General features: G+C 44.6%; 1 protein-coding gene across 1 annotated transcript in view; it reads right to left on the reverse strand.

The window, feature by feature from the left end:
* The window catches only part of KIAA1549L (KIAA1549 like), a 137,932-nt gene that overhangs the window by 26,046 nt on the left and 86,716 nt on the right, over positions 1–25,170 (reverse strand). Inside the window, exons 18-19 of the mRNA XM_065944681.1 lie at positions 21,710–21,839; positions 2,994–3,344 (exon numbers count right to left, since the gene is read on the reverse strand). Coding sequence (XP_065800753.1) covers positions 2,994–3,344; positions 21,710–21,839 — 481 coding nt within the window. The remainder of the gene's footprint in view (positions 1–2,993; positions 3,345–21,709; positions 21,840–25,170) is intronic.

Below are 25,170 nucleotides of genomic sequence, written 5' to 3' on the forward strand. Positions count from 1 at the left end.
GTCCATGGGATTTTCCAGGCAAGAATACTGGGGTGGGTTGCCATTTCCTTCTCCAGGGGATCTTCCTGACCCAGGGATTGAACCCAGGTCTCCCTCACTGCAGGCAGACTCTTTACCATCTGAGCCACCAGGGAAGCCCAAAGTGAAAGTCACTCAGTTGTGTCCAACTCTTTGCAACCCCATGGACTATACAGTCCATGGAATTCTCCAGGCCAGAATACTGGAGTGGGTAGCCTTTTCCTTCTCCAGGGGATCTTCCCAACCCAGGGACTGAACCCAGGTCTCCCATATTGCAGGTGGATTCTTTACCAGCTGAGCTACAAGGAAAGCCAATGAAAGACCATGTTGACCAGCAAACAAATATTCTGGCCTACCTGGTCATTCAGCTTCTCACTGCAGGTTTGTAAGTTAATAATAAAGCAGTTTCAGTGAGTTTAAGCAGCATGATCTGATCACCCTGGAGTGAATGGACAAAACAGAAATTCTGCACCTGCCGACCTAAAGACAAACTCTTGCGGTGCTGATGACCTCATCCAAGTACAGGTGTCCCTGCCTCAGGCTCAGTTTGAAATCAACTTTGGTCTCTCCTGATAAGAGTTTTATCAACAGGGAAAGGCTGGGCCAGAGACTGACATTCAAAGAGAAAGACTGAGGGGATTAGGAATAGTGTTAAGAGAAGACATCTCAGGGCCCTGGTAAAGGAGAGAATCTGGAACAAAGGACAATAAGGAAGTTCACAACAGTGTGTAGATTAGGTAGTTATGTAGCATAACAGTGATTTATTAAGTGCCACCGTAGTGGTGATGTTGGAGGCTGGTGGTTGAAGTTATCAAAAGGCTCCATAAGCTCAAAGGTGTCCCAAATAGTCTACTGGAAAATGAAAGAAATAATACGATGGAGAGACAATATAACAGCAGAAGGCAGGTTAAGAACATGGGCTTTGTCACCAGATGGCCTGACTCTGGGTCCTGGCTCTGCCCCTTCCTGGCTGTGTGACTTGAACAAGCTGTGAAACCTCAGTTTCAACATCTGTAAAATAGGGATAAAACTAGTAACTGTCTCAGAGGCATACAGTAAGAACTAAATAAATGAGTTACCATACATATGACACTTAGATCACTACCTAGTAACAGTGAAGCACTCAATAAATGTTAGCTTTTATTATTGTTGTTGTTCGCTCAAGAAGTTGTATCCAACTCTTTGCAACTCCATGGACTATAGCATGCCAGGCTTCTCTGTCCTTCACTAGTTCCTGAAATTTGCTCAGATTCATGTCCATTGAGTCAGTGATGCCATCCAATCATCTCATCCTCTGTCGCCCCCTTCTCTTCCTGCCTTTAATCTTTCCCAGTATCAGGGTCTTTTCCAAACAGTTGACTCTTCACATCAGGTGGCCAAAATACTGGAGCTTCAGCTTCAGCAACAGTCCTTCAAATTAATAAACAGGATTGATTTCCTTTAGGATTGACTGGTTTGATCTCCTTGCAGTCCAAGGGACTCTCAAGAGTCTTCTCCAACACCACAATTTGAAAGCACCAATTTTTTGGTGCTCAGCCTTCTTTATGGTCCAACCCACAATCACACATGACTACTGGAAAAACCATAGCTTTAACTATATGGACCTTTGTCGACAACATGCCTTCTCTAGCTTTTATTCAGTTCAGTTTAGTTTAGTCGCTCAATCGTGTCTGACTCTTTGCGACTGTATGAATCGCAGCACACCAGGCCTCCCTGTCCATCACCAACTCCTGAAGTTTACTCAAACTCATGCCCATCGAGTCGGTGATGCCATCCAGCCATCTCATCCTCTGTTGCCCCCTTTTCCTCCTGCCCCCAATCCCTCCCAGCATCAGGGTCTTTTCCAATGAGTCAGCTCTTTGCATGAGGTGGCCAAAGTACTGGAGTTTCAGCCTCAGCATCAGTCCCTCCAATGAACACCCAGGACTGATCTCCTTTAGGATGGACTGGTTGGATGTCCTTGCAGTCCAAGGGACTCTCAAGAGTCTTCTCCAACACCACAATTCAAAAGCATCAATTTTTCGGCACTCCGCTTTCTTCACAGTCCAACTCTCACATCCATACATGACCACTGGAAAAACCATAGCCTTGACCTTTCTTTAGATAATTACATATCACAATGACAATTTATAATGCTCTGTTAATGAGTAACTTGGAGATAGGGGATGAAATATTACAAGGGCAGAATCTATACATCACAAAAAGCATTGTCTATTATGGTCTGTGGCTTATAAAACTATGTCTTTTTAAAAAGATTATCTGTAGATGCTATGATGATGAACTAATTAAATGCAAACTAATTAAAATGGTTGCTTAAATCATGGAAGCCTTTAGTCACTGGGTACTTTCTCAGATACTGAAGTACAGTTACTAGTTAATGAGATGATCATGACAAACCTTTATGGCATTTACTGGGTGTCTGGCATCCGTCTAGTAACTCATGTTAATCTTAACAACTACCTTAGGAAGTTGGTTATTTTTCTTATCTGTTCATTTCACTTGTAGAAAATCTAAGTAACATCCCCAAGTCACAAAGCCGCTGAATGCCAGAGCTGGCATTCAAAGTCAAACCACCCGCCTCCAGAGCCTCTGCTCAGAACCACAGGCTCCATGGCCCCCTGACATGGGGCCTTGCCCTGCATTTTGACATTCAAATGAGGTCCTTGCCCTTGGGGTGGGAGAAAACCACCAGTGCACAAAGAATGAGGTCTGGCCTTCACAGGAGGGGTAGAAAAGGGAACTCATTAAAAAACGTACTTCAGCTGGACATCAGGGCTTCCTGTGCGCCTATGCCCATGGGACTGAAAGGCTTCGGCTTGGATCAGAGATGAGGACAGGATGAGAGCCCAGCAAAGGTCATCTCCAAATCCCAAGGTGGCTCATCACAAAAGTCCCTACCCTGAGACCCCTGTGGGCACACCCCGGGACAGGCAGATCTGATGATGACAGGCAGATGGGAGGGATATCTGACTTACCGGCCGGGGCAGGCTGTACTGGTACATTTCTGGGCGGTAGGTCGGCACCCACTGCACCCCAGCCCTGGGCCGCGTCATGGTCCCCGGAGCGCTGGTCACCACCTCGGAGTAGGGCAGGTGCTGGGCGGAGCCATAGGCCTCCGGGTGCCGGCCCTGGCCCGCGTGGCCCGCCGACGCCAGGCTGAAGGCCTCCTCTAGCAGCATGTGCATCTGCTGCCGGACCTCGTCGATGGAGGGCTGCGAGCTCAGAGTGGAGGTCTCCGAGTGGCCTTTCACCTGCCTCGACCGGCCGTAGCCCCGGGGCTCATTCACTCTGTCGATGTTGGTTTCCTCTATGATCTCAGGCTCTGTCTGTGGGACCAAACAAACGCCCAGAGATTTGTTAATGAACTTTCCTTCCATTAGTGTTGTCTGTAACTTACTCTAAAATGTTCCATTTGGACAAGTGATATTAGGCATTTGTGCTACTTTATGTTACACCCTAGGTGCCCTCTCTAGGATTCACACTACAGGGCTATTCAGTTAGTACTGTATCAGGCCATGCTCCAACTATCTATGTGAAATGAACCCCAGTTATTGGAGTGTAAGGAATGCACCGGGCTTTGCTACTTAGCATAATGAGGATGAGAAATGGCTTCTCACTGATGACATTAATAGTATCCTTTAAATCAGGGGCCCCCAACCTCCAGGATCTAATGCCTGACGATCTGAGGTGGAGCTGATGTAATAATAATAGAAATAAATATGCACAACAAATGTAATGTGCTTGAATCATCCCCCTGAAACCACCCCCACCCCAACCCCAGCCCCAGCCTGTGGAAAAACTGTCTTCCACAAAATCTGTCCCTGGTACCAAAAAAGGTGAGGACCGCTGCTCTAAAACCTTTCATCGACATTCTTTACCCTTATGCCTTTTAGGTAAAGGAATCCAGAACACCCTGTAGTCTACAACCAAGGGTTGATGTTCTAGACCACAGACTAACTCTATAAATGGTCCTTTGCCCAGGGATTGAGCGAATGGCTGGTCGCCTGATGTCATTTTCAGAGAGAGTAACAAAATCAGATCTCAAAGTGTGGAGCCCCCTGAGTTAGCTCTAGGGTCGGGGCCCAGCAATCAGTGCCTTAACAAGCCCTCCAGGAGATTTGGATGGTTGCTCAAGTTTGAGACCCACCGCTCGAGAATGTTCGCCTGCCGCCTTCCAGTGAACCTTCCACTCGCGTAGCAGTTGCAGTACCCAAATGCGCAGAGAGTTGGGACTTGATCAGCTTCCAGAGCAGGCTGCCTGCCCTGTCTTATGTTTGCTGGCCCATGAATGCTTACTTAATAAGTCTGCAAGTGGGGCAGGTTTTGCTCTGAGATTTGCTTTTGTGATAAGATGAAGGTGGGACTGTGGAGACTAGTTAATCCACATCCACTTCAACTATGCCCATGGCGACTACTATCTGCTAAAAGAACCTGAGAGTTCTGTGTGAATAAACTAGTGTAGATTAGTTTGCCACCCTGCTCTTCATCCATGACAGAACTGTCACCTTAGGAAAATTAGAAAGTACAGATAAGCAAGTGGAACAGGGCAGAGAAGCCTCAGGGCAAAACCAAGAGACGAGGAGCTGCTAAGGCAACACCACCAAGTTGCTGCACTCAGGGCAAATGCTGCTGCAATGACCAGCTCTAAAAGGCAAGCCAAGAAGATAAAAGACAGCACAGGAAAGGTGTTCCAACTGGGACAGTTACTTAACTTTTTGATGTTTTGGTTTCCTCGTCTGTAAAATGAGAATAATAAGACCTGCCTCAAAGGGTTTTATAAAGATTCAATAAGATGACTGAGGTAGAGTTTAGAATAGTAGCACATGGTAAAAACATAATAATGGTAGCTTTCATCATCATCATCATTGTCATTATTCTTTCATTCATTCAACCACATGTTATTTATCACAAACAGAGCACTCAGATGAACTTCCCAGTGGCACTTCCGGGTGGTGAAGAAACCGCCTGCCAACACATGAGACCTAAGAGACCTGGGTTCTATCCCTGGGTCTTGAAGATCCTGGAGGAGGGCATGGCAACCCCCTCCAGTATTCTTGCCTGGAGAATCCCACGGACAGAGGAGCCTGGCGGGCTGCAGTCAATGGAGTCGCAAAGAGTCAGACACAACAGAGTAACTGAGCACAAGAAGAATGTGCACATTCAGAAAGTGTCATCAGGGAACCCATTCATTAAGGGGAGCCCTTCCCTCCTTAAAATGTAGATGTGGAAGGTCAGAACTACATTATATTTTATGTTTTAAATTTTATTTACATACATGCGCATTAGAGAAGAAATAAAAAAAAAATACAGAAAGCATGAAAAAGAAATTAGTTATCTCCTGTAACCTTATCACACAAAATTAGGGCTTGTATAGTTCAAGATCAAAAGACAAGATTCTCTGCCAACTTTCAAGTCTAGATTTATCAACACATTCACAAACAGTGAATAATTCAGAATACTATTTTTATATCAACACAAGCAAGGATAGATTTATGGAGTAGAGTGCAAAATTACCTCTGTGATAACAAACAAGAACTCAAAGACATTTCATGCCTGGGTGTATGCCCCCAGATCCTGGGCTGGAGATGTACCGGGGCTCTTATGCCTGGGTCTTTAGGGAAAGGTTTGAGATCACCCTTGGGGAAATATGCTCCCTGAAGACCCTGGGGATACCTTCTAGGCTATCCTACCAAAACAACCTCTTTGTTTTGGTCATTGTTAACTTTTCATTTTTTGTATATACCTAGAGCCTGTTACACAGACTGAAGGAAGTCTGAAAGCAACTTCTGAACATTTTCATGCAATGCTTAGAACATTCTGAATGGAACTCCAGAGCCTGAGGGACTTGAGGAGACTGTTTCACTCAAGCCCTATTTTAAGGCTGAAGAGCTGGAGGCCAGAGCAGTTGAGTGACTGACCAGATGTCCACCAGAGCGGGCAGTGGCAGTCTTGCTCTCCCAGCTCCAGTCCCAGGCACGTCGTGCTGCACCCCACTGCCTCTCACAGCTCCCTGCCAGCACTGGTTGCCACCCACACCCTGCCCTTCCCCCTGACATCTCTAGTCTCCCTGATAAATAATGGATGCCTAGGGCTACCCTGCTCCCAGGTGGAAGACGAATGGAGCTGAGGCAGGCTGTGAATCTCCCCTCCCGTCAGCTGTGCTGTGCATTTCCAGTCATGCTGGTGGGCCTCTTATTATGTGAATTTATAGTTGTGCCTTCAGCAGGGCCAAAACAAGCTTCTTAGCAACAACTTCCAACTCTCCTGTTTTCTGAGGATCCCTGGGGTGGAGCTGTACTGAACTGGGGAGGGAGTTCTCTGAGCAAGGCTTGGGGAAGACATTATCTTTGCCAGGGAGGTGAAGATACATTCTGTAGAATCCCATGGCATCTACTCCATAACACCCCAATGGAAATCAACCTCTGCTCAACCCGCTTGAGTTTTCATCTTGTGGGGGCGGGTCCCTTTAACTGGAGGGACCAGAGTCATAACCCAAGTATGACCTCAACAGGTTTGACCAACTGTTCTCACTTGGTTGTTTAGTCTCCTGATGTCTATAGAATGGGAACAAGCTCTTATTATTTTGTGGGATTTCCCATTTTCACATTTGATTTGCTTATTTAATCTCAAGCAAGACTGAATGCTCTCTGAGCCCATTTTACTCATCTCTCGTGAGCTGAGAACAAGGCACTTGGCATTCAATAAAGCTTTGTGAAACTGAACCAAAATTTAAAAAATCTGTTTAATTAACCACGGAGTATTAATAGAATTTGAGGTTAAGGTAAAGGGCCATGTTCCCCAACAAATTTTCTCCAACACTGCAGGACCACAGATAAGGTACACGAACTCCCTACGCCTCAGGCTCCTCACCTGAAAAATGGGAGCACTGACCATGGTCTGGGATGTCCCTTCTGGTTCTTACATTGACTCTGATTTAGGTTGATTTCTTGGACTCTGTCTGCTCTAATAGAATCCACATTCCTCCTACAATCATGGTTCTTGGGAGAATCTGACATCCACTCATAAGGGCAATCCCTCCTCCCTCTGTATCACCTCCCTCCCTACCTCAAAATATACGAGTAGTGATAACTTTTTTCTTTTACTTAACAGATAATCATTAATTTCAACCCCATGATCAGCCTTGGGTTGGGAGTTGCACATATAATTAATAAGATAGTGTCATAGTCCTCAAGGAGCTCCCAGTCTACAGAAGGAGACAAGTGGCACAATGATAATAATAATAACAGCTAATGTTTGCTGACAGCTTGTGTGCCAGACACTGTTCTAAGTGCTTTATATAAATCTTACAATAATCTATGAGGCAACAACTATAGCAATCCTTATTTTACAGTTGAAAACATTATTGAGACATTGACAGATCAAATATCTTGCCCATAATTGGTGGCGCTGCATTTTGAACCCAGAAAGTCTGATTCCAGCACCCAAGCTCTTACCCATCACATATACAAACAGATCCAATACCGTTATCACAGATGTGGGCTCTTACAGAGGGACAGACATCTGTGACCAGGAAGACAGACTACAAAGTAATACTTGAGATAATCTACCTCAGATTGGGCTTCCCAGGTGGCGCTGGGGGTAAAGAACCTGCCTGCCAGTGCAGGAGACATAAGAGATATAGGTTCAATCTCTGGGCTGGGAAGATCCCCTGGAGGGAGGGCACGGCAACCTACTCTAGTATTCTTGCCTGGAGAATCCCATGGACAGAGAAGCCTTGTGGGTTACAGTCCATAGGATCACACAGGGTCATACATGACTGAAGCGACTTAGCACACGCACACACCTCATCGATTACTATAAGGATGTAAAGCATCAATATGCAAATATCAAGTGTTTAGAAGACTGTCTGGCACATAAGCAGACACTTTCATATTATCTGTCTCCTCCCAGAAACTGGGGGCTTCATTAGGGCTGGGTCAGTGTCTTACTGCTATATCCGCAGCCCCCAATTCAGAACTTAGCCCAAAGCTGAAACCAGTAATTGCCTCTTAAGCAAAAGAACTGAACAGAGCAGGTGCTCAGAGTTCCTTGAGGACCTGAGATGCGCTGGTCCCATGCTAACTTTTCCATTTGTGGTCCCTCACCAATCCTTGAGGACCATGTGGTTGTCCCCATTTTCCAGCTAAGACATATGTGTCAACTAGTTTAACATGCTCCAAGTCCTTCTCCCTAGCTTGCACATTTTTGAAAATACCTTTTGCTTTTATTTGACAGAAAGGGGTGACAGGCACAAAGACAGATCTCAGTGTTGGCTGATGGTTGACTTGGGTACAAATGTCAGTGGCGTATCTGGGACAGAGAATATATTTTTAAACCTCCTTAACTTAGGATTTACCATACTTACTTTTCCAACATTGTAATTCTGAGAAGCACGGGGGAACTTTTTTTTTTCCAAATGATTTTTATAAATCAATCAAGATATACTTAAAAAAATTCCAAGAATTTAATCAGGGAATGTCCGTTCATGGTAGAAAATTAGAAAACATAGATAAGCAAAAGGAAGGAAATTAAAATCCACTCTAATCTTATCACCAGAAATAACAAAATGTTAACATTGTGACCTCCGTGCATGTCCTTCCAGCTGTTTTCTATGCATATGAAATAGAATGAAGATTATGAATGCTGGCGTATTACCGACACCCTCCCAGTTGCTCACCCACCCCACCCATCACCCCACTCCAGTCAGCTACCAAAGAATCCTGGCTTGGACCATCTCAGTTTCTCCCCTCTTCTTTCAAGGAAAGCCCACCACTTGCCACAAGATTCTCTGGCTTCAATGATGGAGAATAGAAAGTATGGGAGAGCACTAAGGCAGAAGGGGAGGGGGCTGCAGGATTGTCTTAGTGGGATTTTGGGTAGAGATGCAAAAGCAGCTATGTAGCATGCGAATGGGAAAGGAATTAAGGATATTGAAGAAGTATTACTGGACATGATAGGATAGCCTTCAGGTACAGAAGCAGAAGTAGGGCTTTCCTGGTGACTCACGCGGTAGAGAATCTGCTTGCAATGCAGGAGACTCGAGTGCAGTCCCTGGGTCAGGAAGATCCCCTGGAGAAGGGAGTGGCTACCCACTCCAGTATTCTTGCCTGGAAAGTTCCATGGACAGTGGAGCCTGGCAGGCTACAGTATATGGGGTTGCAAAGAGTCAGACACAACTGAGCGACTAACACTTCTCACTTTCTTCCATAGAAGAATTTAAAATTTACTTTTGTTGATATAATTCTTTTGACTTAGATACACTCTCAGACTAAGCCATCTGGGTCATGATTTTACAAACAGTATAATGACACACATATGTATTTTGTAAATGTATATAAATTAAATCTCCCATTTAATAAAAATCCTCATATATATGACTGTAAATGGATTTATGTATGTATAAAATAGAAGTATATATATTTTGAAATCTTTTTATACAACATTGCAAATAAATATCTCTGTCAATAAAAATATGGTACTTATAGACAGTAACTTTTAAAGATTTCACTGCATTCTGCTATATGGAGTTTTCAACCAATATGTAACTATCCACTATTTTATGTAGTTTCCCAACAAGAGTGAAATCTGTATATTGTGGTTAAAATTCTGAATATACCATGCATTTAGCCTTATGTTAAATTCCTGGAAGTAGAATTACAGAGTTAGAGAAAACATACATATTTAAGATTTTGGATACTTATGGTATATAAGTGAGAGAGGCTGAGACCCAGGACTTTTTGCTGTAGTGTCTGTACCTGGACAAACATCTCCTCCAGCAACAAAACACAAAGAAACTAAATATAAGGGACTAAAAATAACTGCATACATGTGCTGTTGGGCCAAATGATGAACAATAAGATACAAAAAGGCAACAAACCAACTGCCACTTGTGAAGTGCCAGGAGCAAAAGCAGACACTGTGCATGATCCCTGCACTCAGGCACCACCAAGGGGGTGGGTGGACCACCTAAGCTACGCCTCCTGCCCAACCCACCAGATCCGCCCTCCCCCTCACTCCACTAAAGGAACCAGCTCACCGCCCCCCCCCCCCCACCTTGGGAGCAAGCAAGGGCACCTGTTTCTGATTTTCACTCCCTTGCTTGAGTTCCTCCTCTGGCCTCTTATCAATTTCTATCGATTAAAGATCCCCAGGGCTTCTAGGTTGGTAACCTATGTATCCTCAGCAGCAAAGGTCACAGATATTTAGAAGAAATTAAGGCCATTTCTTTTTCACCTCTGGACACGCAGGCCCCTAGGATTGAGTTTTATGGTGCCCACCGGATAGAGCAAGCATATGCAATCTTCCACTGTTAAAAGAACACACCCATACCACACATCTAGGAAGGCCCACACAGTGGCTATTTGCGTGACTTCAGCTTCTCTTTGAAACACCACAGGAACAAACTTGAAGGAAACTATAGTCCTGCTAGGAGCCTGTTATCTTCTTTCTGGAAAATATTCCATCATATTGCTTAGTCTTGGAACACATTCTATAGCTGTAAGACTTCATCAAAATTAAAAAAAAACTACAAAAAAAAAAAAATTAAAAAAACAGTTTTGCTGTTTTTTAATCAGACAAGTAATGAAAAGACAAGCCACCAGCCAGGAGAAATATTAGCATTTGTATCCAGAATATATAAGTATTTCCTATAAATAAATAACAAAATGACAAACAACCTAATTTAAAAATTGGGCAAAAGGTTTAAATTGACACCTTAACAAAAGAAAGTACATAGATGTCTAATAAATGCATAGAAAGGTACTCAATATCATGAGTAATTAGGGAAATTATATCATTTCACATTCACTGGAATGGCTAAAATTAAAAAGATTAATCACAACTGTTGGTGAGGTTGAGGAGTAGAATTAGAACTCACAGTGCTGGAAGGAGAGTAAACAGCACACATAGTTTGTAAACCTGTTTGTAGTTTTAAAAAGTTAAACATACACCTACACTAGGACCCAGAAATTCCAGTCCTACTATATTTATCCAAGATAAATAAAAACATATTGTCTTAGTCTGTTCAAGCTGCTAGGATAAAATAACACAGCTGGGTGGCTTATAAACAGTACAAATCGATTTCTCACAGTCCTGGAGGCTGGAAGTCCAAGGCGGGCAGTGTGGTTGGGTGAAGGTCCTCTTCTAGGAAGCACATTCCTAACTGTATCCTCACATAGAGGAAGGGGCAAGGTTGCTCTGGGGGAATCTCTTTTATAGGGGCCCTAATCCCCATTCATGGATTCTATACTTAATCCTGATCACCACCCCCAAGCTCCTAATACGAACACATTGGGGATTAGACTCTCACAGTTTGAATTTTAGGGGAACACACACATTTAGACTACAGCACACATGTTCACAAAACATATATGTGAAAATGTTTACAGCAATTTTTCTCTAGTAGCTCCAAACTGGAAACAACCCGAATGTCCAACAGTAGGATGATGGGTATATAAATAGTGGTATGTTCATACAATGGAATAGTACTCAGTAATGACAAAAAGTAAACTACTGAATACCAGACCACCTGACCTGCCTCTTGAGAAACCTGTATGCAGGTCAGGAAGCAACAGTTAGAACTGGACATGGAACAACAGACTGGTTCCAAGTAGGAAAAGGAGTACGTCAAAGCTGTATATTGTTACGCTGCTTATTTGACTTATATGCAGAGTACATCATGAGAAACGCTGGGCTGGAAGAAGCACAAGCTGGAATCAAGGTTGCCGGGAGAAATATCAATAACCTCAGATATGCAGATGACACCACCCTTATGGCAGAAAGTGAAGAAGAACTAAAGAGCCTCTTGATGAAAGTGAAAGAAGAGAGTGAAAAAGTTGGCTTAAGGCTCAACATTCAGAAAACTAAGATCATGGCATCCAGTCCCATCACTTCATGGCAAATAGTTGGGGAAACAGTGGAAACAGTGGCTGACTTTATTTTTTTGGGCTCCAAAATCACTGAAGATGGTGACTGCAGCCATGAAATTAAAAGACGCTTATTCCTTGGAAGGAAAGTTATGACCAACCTAGACAGCATATTAAAAAGCAGAGACATTACTTTGCCAACAAAGGTCCGTCTAATCAAGGCTATGGTTTTTCCAGTGGTCATGTATGGATGTGAGAGTTGGGCTACAAAGAAAGCTGAGTGCAAAAGAAATGATGCTTTTGAATTGTGGTGTTGGAGAAGACTCTTGAGAGTCCCCTGGACTGCAAGGAGATCCAACCAGTCCTTCCTAAAGGAGATCAGTCCTGGGTGTTCATTGGAAGGACAGATGTTGAAGCTGAAACTCCAATACTTGGGCCACCTGATGCGGAGAGCTGACTCATTTGAAAAGACCCTGATGCTGGGAAAGATTGAGGGCAGGAAGAGAAGGGGACGACAGAGGATGAGATGGATGGATGGCATCACTGACTCGATGGCCATGAGTTTGGGTAAACTCTGGGAGTTGATGATGGATAGAGAGGCCTGGTATGCTGCGGTTCATGAGGTCGCAAAGAGTTGGACATGACTGAACGACTGAACTGAACTGATATGCGCAAAAACATTGATAAATTTTAAGTAAGAGAAATCACACACCGAAGAGTACATACTGAATAATTCCATTTACATGAAGTTCAAGAACAGGTAAAACTATAATAGTAGATATCAGAAAAGTGGTTCTCATTGTGGGGGTGGTAAAGACTGGCTGAAAGGAGAAATGAGTCAACTTCCTGGAAGTGATGAAAATGCTATTTACTTCGACCAAACAATGGTTAAAAAGGTAGTATCAAACCAGCTCCACCCTCTTGTCTTTCTCCCCTATGACTGGCTGTCCTCCACAGAGCACTGGAAATTCAATCATTGACCAAGTCACATTTACCAAGTTATAACCACTGGCTACTCTGTGTTTGGCAAAGTGTGATCTTAGAGGTCATTTTCAAAAGTGTGACTTCTGTGTCTTCAGGGCAAAGGGGGAGGGTCTCAGGTACCCCTTACAAAGCCCTTGGCCAGCCCCACTGTGCTGGAGAAAGGCGCCCTTTGAGGAATCCAATCCTCTCTTTAGTGAGTACAATTCTGATCACCAATGTGTGAGTTTTTTCCCCACGCATCCAATTCTTGACACCAGCTGGGTATCCTACAGTTCAACTCAATTCAGACACTACCCAGAGAAAGCATCAGAGTCCACAGGTTAAGAGCTCAGTCCCACCAGACTCACCCCGCCACCTCAGATGCCAGTCCCAAGGCCAGGTGCTTGTCATTCTGACCATTGAGATAGATAAAGATCAGAGGTTCCAGCAACCTCCTCTTTAGGTTCAATTAACTTCCTGGAGCAGCTCAGAAAGCTCAGAGAAACATTTTACTTACTAGATTGCTGGCCCATCACTAAAAGACATAAATCAGGAACAACCAGATGGAAGAGATGCATAAGGCAATAGGGGGAAGGGCAGGGAGTTTCCATACTGTCTAAGGGTGTCAATCTCCCAGAATTGCCACCTGTTCACCAAGATAGAAGCTCTCTGAACCCACTTCTTTTAGGTTTTTATGGAGGCTCCTTTGCTTAGGCATGACTGATTAAATCACTGGCCATTGGCCATGGGACTCAATCTCCAGTTCATCTCCCCTCCCTGGCAGTGGGCATGAGGTTGGAAATCACATATTGGGCTTCACAGGCAACCAGTCGCCATCCTTAGGTGCTTTCCAGGTCACCTCTTTAATATGAAGAACATTTAATGCTCCCAGCACTCAGGAAATCCCAAGGGGTTCTGGAGCTAGCTCTGGCCAGCAGCAGGGACTAAGACCAAATAACATCTTTCTTTCTTTCTTTCTGTACTGGGGTGGCCTCAGCATCCATCCACTCCTCTCCCTGGGTCTCAGGCAGGGTCTCTGGGGTGGGGGTGGGGAACTAAGCCTGTCCCAGCTCTGCTGGTGACATCTGCCTGGGTTAAATCAATCAGTGGACCCCCCTTCCCCCCACCCCAGTGATAGAGGGGTAGAGTGGGCATTGGACCTACTGTGGCTCAGTTAGAGTAAAAAACCCATAAACTTTCACTTCATGGCTGGGAAAGAGATATTCTCTCTTGGGTTGGCCAATACGGTATGTAGACAGGAGGCTCGAGGCTGCTGCAGCCATTTCCAGTGGAGAGAACCAACCTGTGTTTGAAGCCAACATATGAGGGGGCAGCACTGCATAATGCAGAGAAAAGGAACAGAAGCGTCAGTCAGACCAGGCCTGGATTTACTCCACCCAGTACATGCCCTTCATGAGTACAGACAGTCTGATTTGGGTTGGGCTTTCTGTTATTTTAGCTAAAGCATCCTATAACCACCACTTAGACTGAACTTCAAACAGTAACTTGCATTTGTCTACGGTGTTGATAAGCCAGTCAAATCAACTGTTTATGCGGCTCTGAGCTAAATCTGCCCCATATTTTCAAGTCTCAGCTCCAGAGTCACTTCTGGTTGACACTTGTTTGTTCATTTGCTCAACAAATAGAGACACTGCATTTGATAGGCGCTGGTTCTGACTCTGAGTGCTGAGGCTTCCAGGATGAATAAAACATGATTTCTGTCCTTGAGGAGGGCGGGGGTGGGGGAGTAATACAAGTAAACGCACTTGGGAGGAACAGGAGTAAGGAATCTGATGGAGTGAGTCCCAAGTACTAAGTCAGACCCCAGATGTGGGGTCGAGGAAAAGATTTTCAAGGAGTTCCGAAAGCACTGCCTGAATAGGCAGTTTTGTTTGTTTGTTTAAAGACTTTTTTTTCTTGTTGTGGACCGTTTTTACGGAGAAGGCAATGGCACCCCACTCCAGTGCTCTTGCCTGGAAAATCCCATGGACAGAGAAGCCTAGTGGGTTGCAGTCCATGGAGTCACACAGAGTCGGACACGACTGAGCGACTTCACTTTCACTTTTCACTTTCACACATTGGAGAAGGAAATGGCAATCCACTCCAGTGTTCCTGCCTGGAGAATCCCAGGCGGGGGAGCCTGGTGGGTTGCAGTCCATGGAGTCACACAGAGTCGGACACGACTGAAGCGACTTAGCAGCAGCAGCACGACCATTTTTAAAGTCTTGTTTGAATTTGTTACAATATTGCTTCTGTCTTAGGTTTATGTGAGATCCTAGCTCCCTCAGGAGGGATGGAACCCACAACCCTGCACTGGAAGGTGAGGTCTTAACCACTAGACAGCCAGGGAGGTTCCAAGAAAAGGCAGTTCTTAACTGGGAACAAGCTTGCCCCCAGGGGACACTTGGCAGTGTCTGGAGGCATTCTGGGCTGTCACAAGCGGGAGGGGCTATTGGCAGCTGGTGGGTAGAGGCCAGAGATGCTGCTGACCATCTTACAACGCACAGGACAGCCCTCCCTCCATACAAAGAATTATTCAGCCCCCAGATCAACAGTGCCAAGGCTAAGCAACTTAAGCCAGAGGGAACGGATGTTCTGAGCAGAGAAAGAAGCACATGCAAAGATGTGGAGATGTGAAACCATAGGGCAAGTCTGGGGAGGGCGGGGAGGGCTGGAGCCAACAGATAGCTTAAGGAGCGGTGAGCATCAGCCAGAAGGGCATGTTGGGGCCAGCCGGAGCATCCGAGCCCTGAGCTGGAAGCTTAGGGCTTGAGTCTTTTTTTTTTAATTGGAGGCTAATTACTTTACCATATTGTGGTGGTTTTTGTCATACATTGACATGAATCAGCCATGGGTGTACATGTGTTCCCCATCCTGAACCCCCCTCCCACCTCCCTCCCTCCCATAGGGTTTGGGTCTTGTTCCCAAGCCCTGAGGAGCTGGGCTGGGCTGCGCTTAGCCACTCAGTCATGTCCAACTCGTTGCAACCCCATGGACTGTAGCCCACCAGACTCCTCTGTATGCCTTCCTCCAAGGGATCTTCACAACTCAGGGATCGAACCCAGGGCTCCTGCATTGCCGGCAAATGTTTTACCATCTGAGCCATCAGGGAAGCCCACAAATACTGGAGTGGGGAGCCTATCCCTTCTCCTTCTGAACCCAGGAATCAAACCGGAGTCTCCTGCATTGCAGGTGGATTCTATACCAGTTGAGCTACCAGGGAAGCCCCCCCTGAGGAGCTACTGAAGGATTTTAAACAGGGGCATGTATTTTAGAAGGATTCATCTGGCAGCTGTGAGTGGGACAGACAGGAACAAACCTTCAGGAAGACTTCCTGTTCCCATCCAAGTTCACTACCCCAGTTCAGTTCAGTCGCTCAGTCGTGTCCGACTCTTTGCGACCCCATGAACTGCAGCATACCAGGCCTCCCTGTCCATCACCAACTCCCGGAGTCCACCCAAACCCATGTCCATCGAGTGGGTGATGCCATCCAACCATCTCATCCTCTGCCGTCCCCTTCTCCTTCTGCCCTCAATCTTGCCCAGCATCAGGGTCTTTTCAACTGAGTCAGCTCTTTGCATCAGGTGGCCAAAGTATTGGAGTTTCAGCTTCAACATCACCACCCCAACATGTTGCATATGTCTCTACGTGTCCCCTCCACGAACCTCCAAAAGCACCTTGGGGCAAGCTCTAGCCAATCCAACGTTCTCTTCTCCATAAAGCCTCATACCGGTAGAGCAGTGGAATCACACGTGAGGCTCAAACTTTAATACCGGCAGAGAAGGTAAAAATCATGTAGTCAAACCTTTGAAAATTCATCGTCATCCACATAGCATACATGCATGGCCTGTGTGTACAATCTTATGGAAATAAGAAATAGGTCACCTATAATGCACAACATGAGCAGAATATAGGCAACAGCTAACTTTTTTTTTTTGCAATATTTATATTTTTTCCCTTTGTCTTTCAGAGTCTATATTGTGGAACTGGCAGATGTTAAACGCACATATGATGTAATGGATCCAGTGCACTTGAGAAATGTTTGCTGGAAGAAATGAAGGGGTAGCAAGTCCCGAGGTGGGGTTCTCATTTGTCCTCTGGCTTCCGGATCCTACAGGGATTCGAGGGCTCCCCGTGGGCCAAGGACCAGAGTTCAGAGGAACCAGCATGGTGGGGGATGGTGCTGTGCTGCTCCAGACTCGAGCGTTTCTTCCCGAGCTGATGGGCAGGTCTCCAGCCCTTGGCTGTCACCTGGGTATTACCCTTGCTCTCCCCCAGCATTAGAGGGAACAGGCAGTGCCGGCTCTCTCACTAGGAACTGTCCTTGGCTAAAGTGAAATGCCTCACCCAAGGACACACAAGGACTGGTCAGTACTAGAGGACAAGAACCCAGATGCTTCTTGAAAACTTGACACAACTCTTTAGGGTTGCATGAGTTACAGCGCTCCCTGTGGAGAGGTCTTGTAGTTCCTATACCACATCCCGACCTTTAACTATCCAATCCTGCTTCCTTCCCTTCCCTCAAGGTGTCCACACCAAGAGTGTACTGGGCGCACTGACCTGCAGTAAGCAGCTGCCAATGCAGGAGATGTAAGAGACGCAGGTTCGATCTCTGGTTTGGGAAGATCCCCTGGAGGAGGACATGGCAGCCCACTCCAGTATTCTTGCCTAGAGAATCCCATGGAAAGAGAAGCCTCGCAATCTACAGTCCATAGGGTCACAAAGAGTCAGACATGACTTAGCACACATGCACACACTGGTCAAGAGGCTTGAGGTCTCAGAGCCCAGGAGAGGCAGGATGGGTAGGTGGTACCAAGAGCAGAAGCAGACAGCATCCAGAGCACAGGAGACCAGAGAGAACCAGTGGGCAGATGTCACCTGAGTGCTCACTAAGCAAGGAAAGTTGCCCCTTGCCCACTGGGAACCCACCTGCGTGGGAAGGAAGTCCAGCAGGGGAGGCCTGGCTCTGAGCAGCGTCACTAGGCCATCCTGAAACCTGACCCGCCGACCCCCAAACCTGCAAGCAAGAAACCACCTCCTGTTCCCCACATGCCAAGAGGCCTCCATCTCCGTAGGTTAACAAGTCTCTTTGTGGGCAGCCACCAGCCTGGAGAGGTCTAGATGATACTGGAAGGCTCCCTTCACCACCAAACACCTCCCCATTCACCACCAAAAACCTCCCTCTGCCTCAGCCTCAACCAGGGAGCCTGATTTCCCATCGTCAGATATTTCCCTGGGATTAAAGGGCTCTGTTAAAACACCATGTCCTATTCATTAACATGAGATAACATATCAAGCCAGGGTTATTAACAGCTTAAACTAGCCGGCAGAGGCAAGAGAAAGAAATGAAAGGCTGAGATGGGAGACCTATGTAAGCCAGTTCTAGGTGGGATGCTTAGGAGGTGATGGGGGTGGGGACAGGGCCGACACGGAGCACGTGGTTCAGAGGGCAACAGCAGGGGGCTTCTGGGAAAGGACAAAATCCCCCAATCCAACCATTCGCTCCCCAACGAAACCAGAAGTTGGTTATACCCTTCACCGGGCACATGGTGAGGTACCAGGGCATCCTTGTGCTTTGCCTTGGTCTCTAACTCTCATGCCACAGTGGTAAGAGCAGGAGAGCCTCCCATTAACAACATGATTTACACGTTTACTGAGAAGGCTCCAGACTCCCTGTAAGCTATCTGGGGCAATCAGGGGCCTTCTAGATCACATTTCATCCCTTGCAAATGGAAGCCATCAAAACAACTGTGTCAGGTCCTTAGTTACAGCATGCAGGATCTTTTCATTGTAGTGCATGGATTCTCTAGCTGTGGCAGTGGCTGAGTTGCTCTGCAACACATGGGATCTTAGTTCCCTGATCAGGGATTGAACCCATGTCCCCTGCATTGCAAGGCAGATTCTTAACCACTGAACCACAAGGGAAATCCCTGAAACAGTTACTTTTGTTTTGAAATATTAGTTATCTTCTCTACCCACTTATACACTGGGAGGAATTCATTTCAGTCCATGTCCAAGTTAGTCTAAAGATACGATCTGGCCTCATTAAGACTGATCAGTTTTGGACATCTTTTTAAAATCCCGCCTTCTTCTTAAAGGGATGCCTCTTCCTGTAAAATTACTACTCAAGTGAGTCCCAGTAACTGCCAGGAGTGTACAGCACGTCTTAGCTGTTAGGATGGCAAAGTGGTTGAGAATCATTGCTGCAAAACACAGGGGTTCCCAACCCCCTTGTAGCTAAGTCTGTTCTTCATGCTCTTACTCCTCCTGCTCCGTGGAAAAAGTTCTGCAAAAATCCTGGCGGCCATCAGTCCCAGGGCTGAGGTTTGCCCGTGATGAGTGTGTTTATTGGCTTGCTCATTTATTCCTTTATTTTTACATGCAGGCATTTCCTTTGGGACTCTAACGCAGGCAACCTTTGAAAAATTCACACTTAAATCAATCTCCCAGTGCTTTTGTTTCTACCACGTTAAGGAGTGGGTCCTGGCATTCCCTCATCTGGCAGAAAAGACTTGGAAATGTTGGCCTGGCTTTAAGATGCCCAGGCCCAATAGGACACCGGACATGCTTCCAACTGAATGACCTGTTCACTGCTGAGCTACTGGGTTCTTTTCCAGGAGCGCTTTGGCACTTTTGGAAAATCAAGATTCAGAAAATGAATGCATGCACTGTTTAAAACCATAACTCTTCTTTCGCTACTTTATCTGCAGGTCCACCTTTTGCTTGTGTGAGTTCACCATGCAAGAGTTCTTGTGAGACCTGCCATCTTAGAGAGATCAGAAATACAGGGCATATGTTATGTACAGACAGATATATAGTATGGTGGGGGCGCATGGAAGCTGTATTAAGTGATAGTTAAGGGGACAGGATCTGGAGACGGGTAAACATATCATGTAACTGCCCGGAGCCTCAGTTTCCCATCTGTACAATGGGCATAATGAGAATAACCACTTGTCTGGTGACAGCAAATACAATTACATTATACATGTAAAAAGACTAGAATAGGGCCTGGTCTAGTGTGGGCAGTCAGGAAATGAGAGCGGATATCTCTCATGTAATTAAAAGGTTCAGGAGGAAATAAAGGAAGCAATTTCATTCTTAGCATCAGCAGTCTAAATTCTTCAAATTGTTCCCCAGATGATCATCATCTCTTAAGGAGACTTGTATTTGCATATGTTTTTTGTGATCACACACACTTTTCAAAGAAACATATATTTTTTTAAAATCTACTGAAATGAAGTGGGCTTCCCTTAAAGTAATCTGTAATTGGAATATTTATACATGAATGTGAGAGGTAAGCAACCTCATTTTAAAAAAATACTCTCTCTCCTACTGTTGTAATGCAACATTCCGAAAGTATCCAGTGAATACTCCAAGTCGTGGCACAGTGGTGAAAAACACCTGCAGTGTTCTCTTTTCAAAACTAACTGTGTTCTGGCCTATTTCCTCAAACTGTGAAAACAACTATGTCTAGAACCTCATAAGAAATCTATTAATACAAGTCTTGAAAAAAACTAAGAATGCTATCACATATCAGCAGAATATTCCTGAGCAGAAGAAAAAGTTTCCCAAACTACAAGCATCCAGGAAGAATACTCACTGTTGGTACGGAGAGATTAAATGGAAATTTCAAATGCCCTACTTTTAACCACAGGCTGATTATCAAATTAATGACCAAGCTTGGCATAAGAAATATTTGTATGAGGAGAAAATTTAACATTGAATACTTTAATCTGGAGGAGAAAAAAAAAGAGATTTGCCCAAAGCATTTGGAATTTTATAAAATTAAACCACCTCTTAGCTATGAAAAATGAAAAAGAAATAAAAGATAAGGGTATCACCACCAACACAGACATCAAGTTTAAATGTCAGGAAGGTAATTAGAAATTCAAATTAGGTATAGCATCTCTGTTTTAATTGGACCATTAAAAATCCCACTTTAAGCTTTGTGGCAAAGAATGACCAATTCCAAGGGGAAAAAACCTTCTTGCCTTCAAATTAGCACCGTGTGTTTAAGAAAGCAAGTGTAATTTTCAAATTACAACCTCACAATTAAAACAAAAGTTTATCTGGATATATTTGAATCATAACTCTTGTTACAGAAAATTTTGTATTTGTAATTAGAGAAACATTTTAGAAGAAAAGGAAAGAAACAATTTCATAAAACCTAAGAGCATATTCAAGACCATTTGAATCTTGGGACACAATAAAGCACATTGAGCATCTTAGCACAGAATCTTTCACTCAAACTCATGAGAGCAACTACACATGACGGGATGTAAGCAGTTTGATAGGAGGCACCAAACTGTTAGGTCATCACCTGGGGAATTTGATGGGATTAGAAACATTTTTGCAGCCTGGAGCACCCCTGCACATAAGCATGTGCTTCATCATGTGAAATCACCAAATCGCTCTGTGGGAAATCTCATTGTTTCCATGGCATATTGAGGAGTTACGAAATCAGGAACAAATCCAACTTCTCAACAGTGCTCTGGATTAAAAGACGCCTATGCTCAAATGAATTCTAACCCACGGCCATGGTTCCTACTGAGATTCTAAGAACAAAGGGGAAAAAATTAAGGACATTTAGCATCGCTGTTGAGTTTAAGGTCAATAAAGTACTAATCATAAAATGGTTGAATTTAGACCTTGAGATTCTTTGAGCAATAATTTGTTACTCTGATACATTCCAGTTAGTCTTACTTTGCAAAAGAGGAAATAAGGAATAATAAAATAGAAAACATTTCAGTGTATTTTTAAATTCCACTGATACACAATAAACTAAAACATGACAGAATGCTCTATCCCCTTTGCATTCAGAAAAAAGCACAGCTTGCATTCACCTCTGCCCACCAGACACTTACATCGTATCCACTGTTACGGATCCCACGCCGGGGTCGCTCCCGAGTTACCAGAAGGTCCATCTCTGTTTCCCCTGGACTCGGGCTGTTCAGAGATTGCCGGCTCCGGTAGACGGAGTTCTTCATCTGTTGCCTGAAGAAAATTCAACAACTGTTATGATGCAGCAAATACCCTGACAGATGGAATTCTCCACTGATCCAAACTACAGGCAACCAATGAAGGCTTTGGATTTGCCTCTCGAATCTCAGAATTGATGGCATTTGTTCCCTGGCCATCAGGAACTGTAGAAAGAGTGGAAAAAAGACTCCCCCCATCCCAACCAGATGCTGTAACCATTTGACTGAATTGTAAGTGCCCTTTGGTATGGAAACTGGGTAACTCTAATCAATTGCATCACTGCAACCTCATCTAAAATTTTGCTGATGGCAAGACCAGAACTCTCCCTTGACCCTCTAGGACAGTGAGCGCTGCAAGAACAAACTTGCTTTTGTTGGCTTTGTTGACTTAGCAGCCTCTTACTTCTTTTCACCTTTCTAATTTCACATGCAGGATTCCATGATGTGTCAACAAACACTGTGGATAATAAGCTTCTTAAACACGGCTGACGACAGATTTTCTTTTCTACCTTCATCACAATGGATTCCCTTCTGGGCTAAGGAGCCATGAACCGCAAGGCAATCGGGGGCCCATGCATCCACCCATTCATTACTGAGTGGCTAAAATGTACCAGGTAGGGTGGAAGAGGATGAGGATCCACAATGAGACAGACACAGCTGAGCTTACATTCTAAAGAGGCAGATAGACAGTGCGCCGGGTAATTCCCAAAGTAATAAGGGTGACAGATAGTGACTAGGATGTGGGGCGACTTTAGATAGGATGGTCAGGGAAGGCCTCTCTAGAGAGGTGACATTTCGTGAACACAGCCAGCCACATATCAACCTGGACACAGAGCATTTCAGGCCTAGGAAGTTCACTTCAATTAATTTCAAAGTTAGTTTACAGTTATGGTCTAGCCTCGTTAGGACTGATCAGTTTTGGACATCTTTTTAAAATCATGCCTTCTTCTAAAAGGGGCGCTTCCTCCTAGAAAATTACTACTCAAGTGAGCCCCAGTAACTGCCAGGAGCATGCAGCCCCTTATAGCTGTTAGGGTGGCAAAATGGTTGAGAATTATGGCTGCAAAACACAGGGAGGGAGATGGGAGGGAAGTTCAAGAGAGAGGGGACGTATGTACACCTATGGCTAATGCATGCTGATATCTGGCAGAAAACAACAAAATTCTGTAAAGCAATTACCCTTCAATTAAAAAATAAATTAATTAAAAAACACACACACACAGGAATTCCCAAACCCCTTGTAGCTAAGAGTCTCTTCCGCATGCCCTGACTCCTCCTGCTCAGTGGAAAAGTTCTGGAACAATCCAGGCTTCCATCAGTGCCAGTGCCATCAATTGCCCATGATGAGTGTCTTTGTTGGCTTGTTTATTTATTCCTTTATTTTTACATGCAGGCATTTTCTAGTGCCCTGACCAGGGACTGAGGTTCACATGTTCAGAGGCTCCACCCAGCTCACCCTAGGAAATGCATACTTTTGTCATCACTGTTTTGTTTCTACTTGTCCTTAGAGGAATCTTTTTTAGGAGCGGGAAAGAACCAGTAACAGTGAGGGCTGTGGCTGTGCTTTTCCTTTTGCACAGGAGGCAACTCAGGAGTGATGACTTTTTTGCAGGGTTTTATTCTGCAAAATTTGCAGGGTTTATCCCACATGATTTTGCAGGGTTTATCCCATATGATCTTGCAGGGTTTATCCCACAAAAGTAGGATAAAGTCACTGACTACTTCTCTCTCATCCAACAGTAAGTTTTTCTCTGTAAATTATTTGCATTTCAGAGCATCTACCTTCAGAGAACTCCCCTATTTAGTGTCTTGGTTCTAAGATTCTATCCATTCGTGGGTTCAAGGTACAGAGGTTGTGTTATTGTCAGTGACTATGGAAGAAGCCTGGGAGGTAAAGATACCTTTTCATTACCCCATACCCAGTTAGTCAGACCATCACATTCACACACTGCTAGTCTAGAACAGATATCAGAACCCCAAGGGCAAGACCCCACCCTTGCAATTAATCTAGGGAATAAAACGTACGCTATTAGACTGACTCCCTCACCAAGAGGAGCTGACACCTGTTTAGAGAGCCTCTGTGGTCTTTGCTCATCTGGCACCAGGACAACCCTCTTTAGGTAAGGGCACTGGGATGGCCAGCTTTCCTTCAGGGATAGGCATGTGACACAGGCCGGATAATCACAGCATCACAACCCCATGGCCATAAGAACTAGTCAGAGAGTGGGCACATGAGTTGATCAAGTGCGACTAAGTTTCAAGGCTTTTGCTACAGCAACCAGGAAACAGGCATTCTCTTGGCATTGAGGTTTCTAAGAAGACAGGATAAAAGCCTAGAGTTGCTGGCAGCCAGTTTGCCACTATGAGGTAAGAGCCTGCCTGAAAAGGAGCCAGCAAAAGTGAAGAAACAAGATAAACGTGGAAATCATTGTATGACCTCTTGGATCTAGCCATGCTTGAAGCCTTGACCTGTTCAGTGGTAAAATTTCCCCTTTATTGAGCCAATTTGTGTTGGTTTTCCATTATTTGCAACCAAAAGAATCCTGACTAATATAGGAGCTTACCACCTAATGTTATAAACTGTGTCCCGTAGCTATATGCAAATAGAGGCGTCCTCTAGGAAAGGAGCACAATCTTGTGAAAAAGAATCTGTTCTGAGTGACTCATACTTTAAGGAAGACCCCAAAGAATTCTTTCCCTTGACCCAATTACAAATCATTCTTTGAAAAAGCCGACTCCATAACTGTCCTGAGATTGCCAATTAACCCATTTAGAAAAGATTTACTAATAATGGTGGTGGAGGAGTAAATACTAGGATTAGCAATTGACATTTAAGTAGGTTATTTTGGAAGTATTAGAAATACAATAATGAGATTGTATAAGCCCTTTCGAGAACCTTGAATGTGGGTGCGCCCTTAGACACTGGCATACCCTCCAGTCTCCTTTTCCATCAAAGACAATGTTCCATTATATACAGCTTAAAGGCTGCTGTTTAACACGCATCTCAATTAATCAGGCTACCACAGTAAGCCTGCAACTACTTTGAAATAAACTGGGCTTTTGGGTAGAGAAATTACTTATTTTTAATCAAACAGATCTCCATTAGGTATATCATGTCCTATTGGTATTTTCCTATGTTCTTTAAAAGTTAACAAATTTTAAAACTTGCAAAATTGAGGTGTAAGTTTTTTAACCTCTGAAAATATTGCTGGGAGGAGGAGGATGGATTTCATTTGGATTTTTTAGGAGGTTTGGATCAACCACTATACTTTAAGAAAGTAGTTTCTGAGCACTGTGTTCTGTGGAGCCCTAGGGTTCCATAAAGACGGACTAGAAGGAGGAGGAGG

Source organism: Muntiacus reevesi, chromosome 9 (assembly GCF_963930625.1).
Source record: "Muntiacus reevesi chromosome 9, mMunRee1.1, whole genome shotgun sequence".
Classification (NCBI taxonomy): domain Eukaryota; kingdom Metazoa; phylum Chordata; class Mammalia; order Artiodactyla; family Cervidae; genus Muntiacus; species Muntiacus reevesi.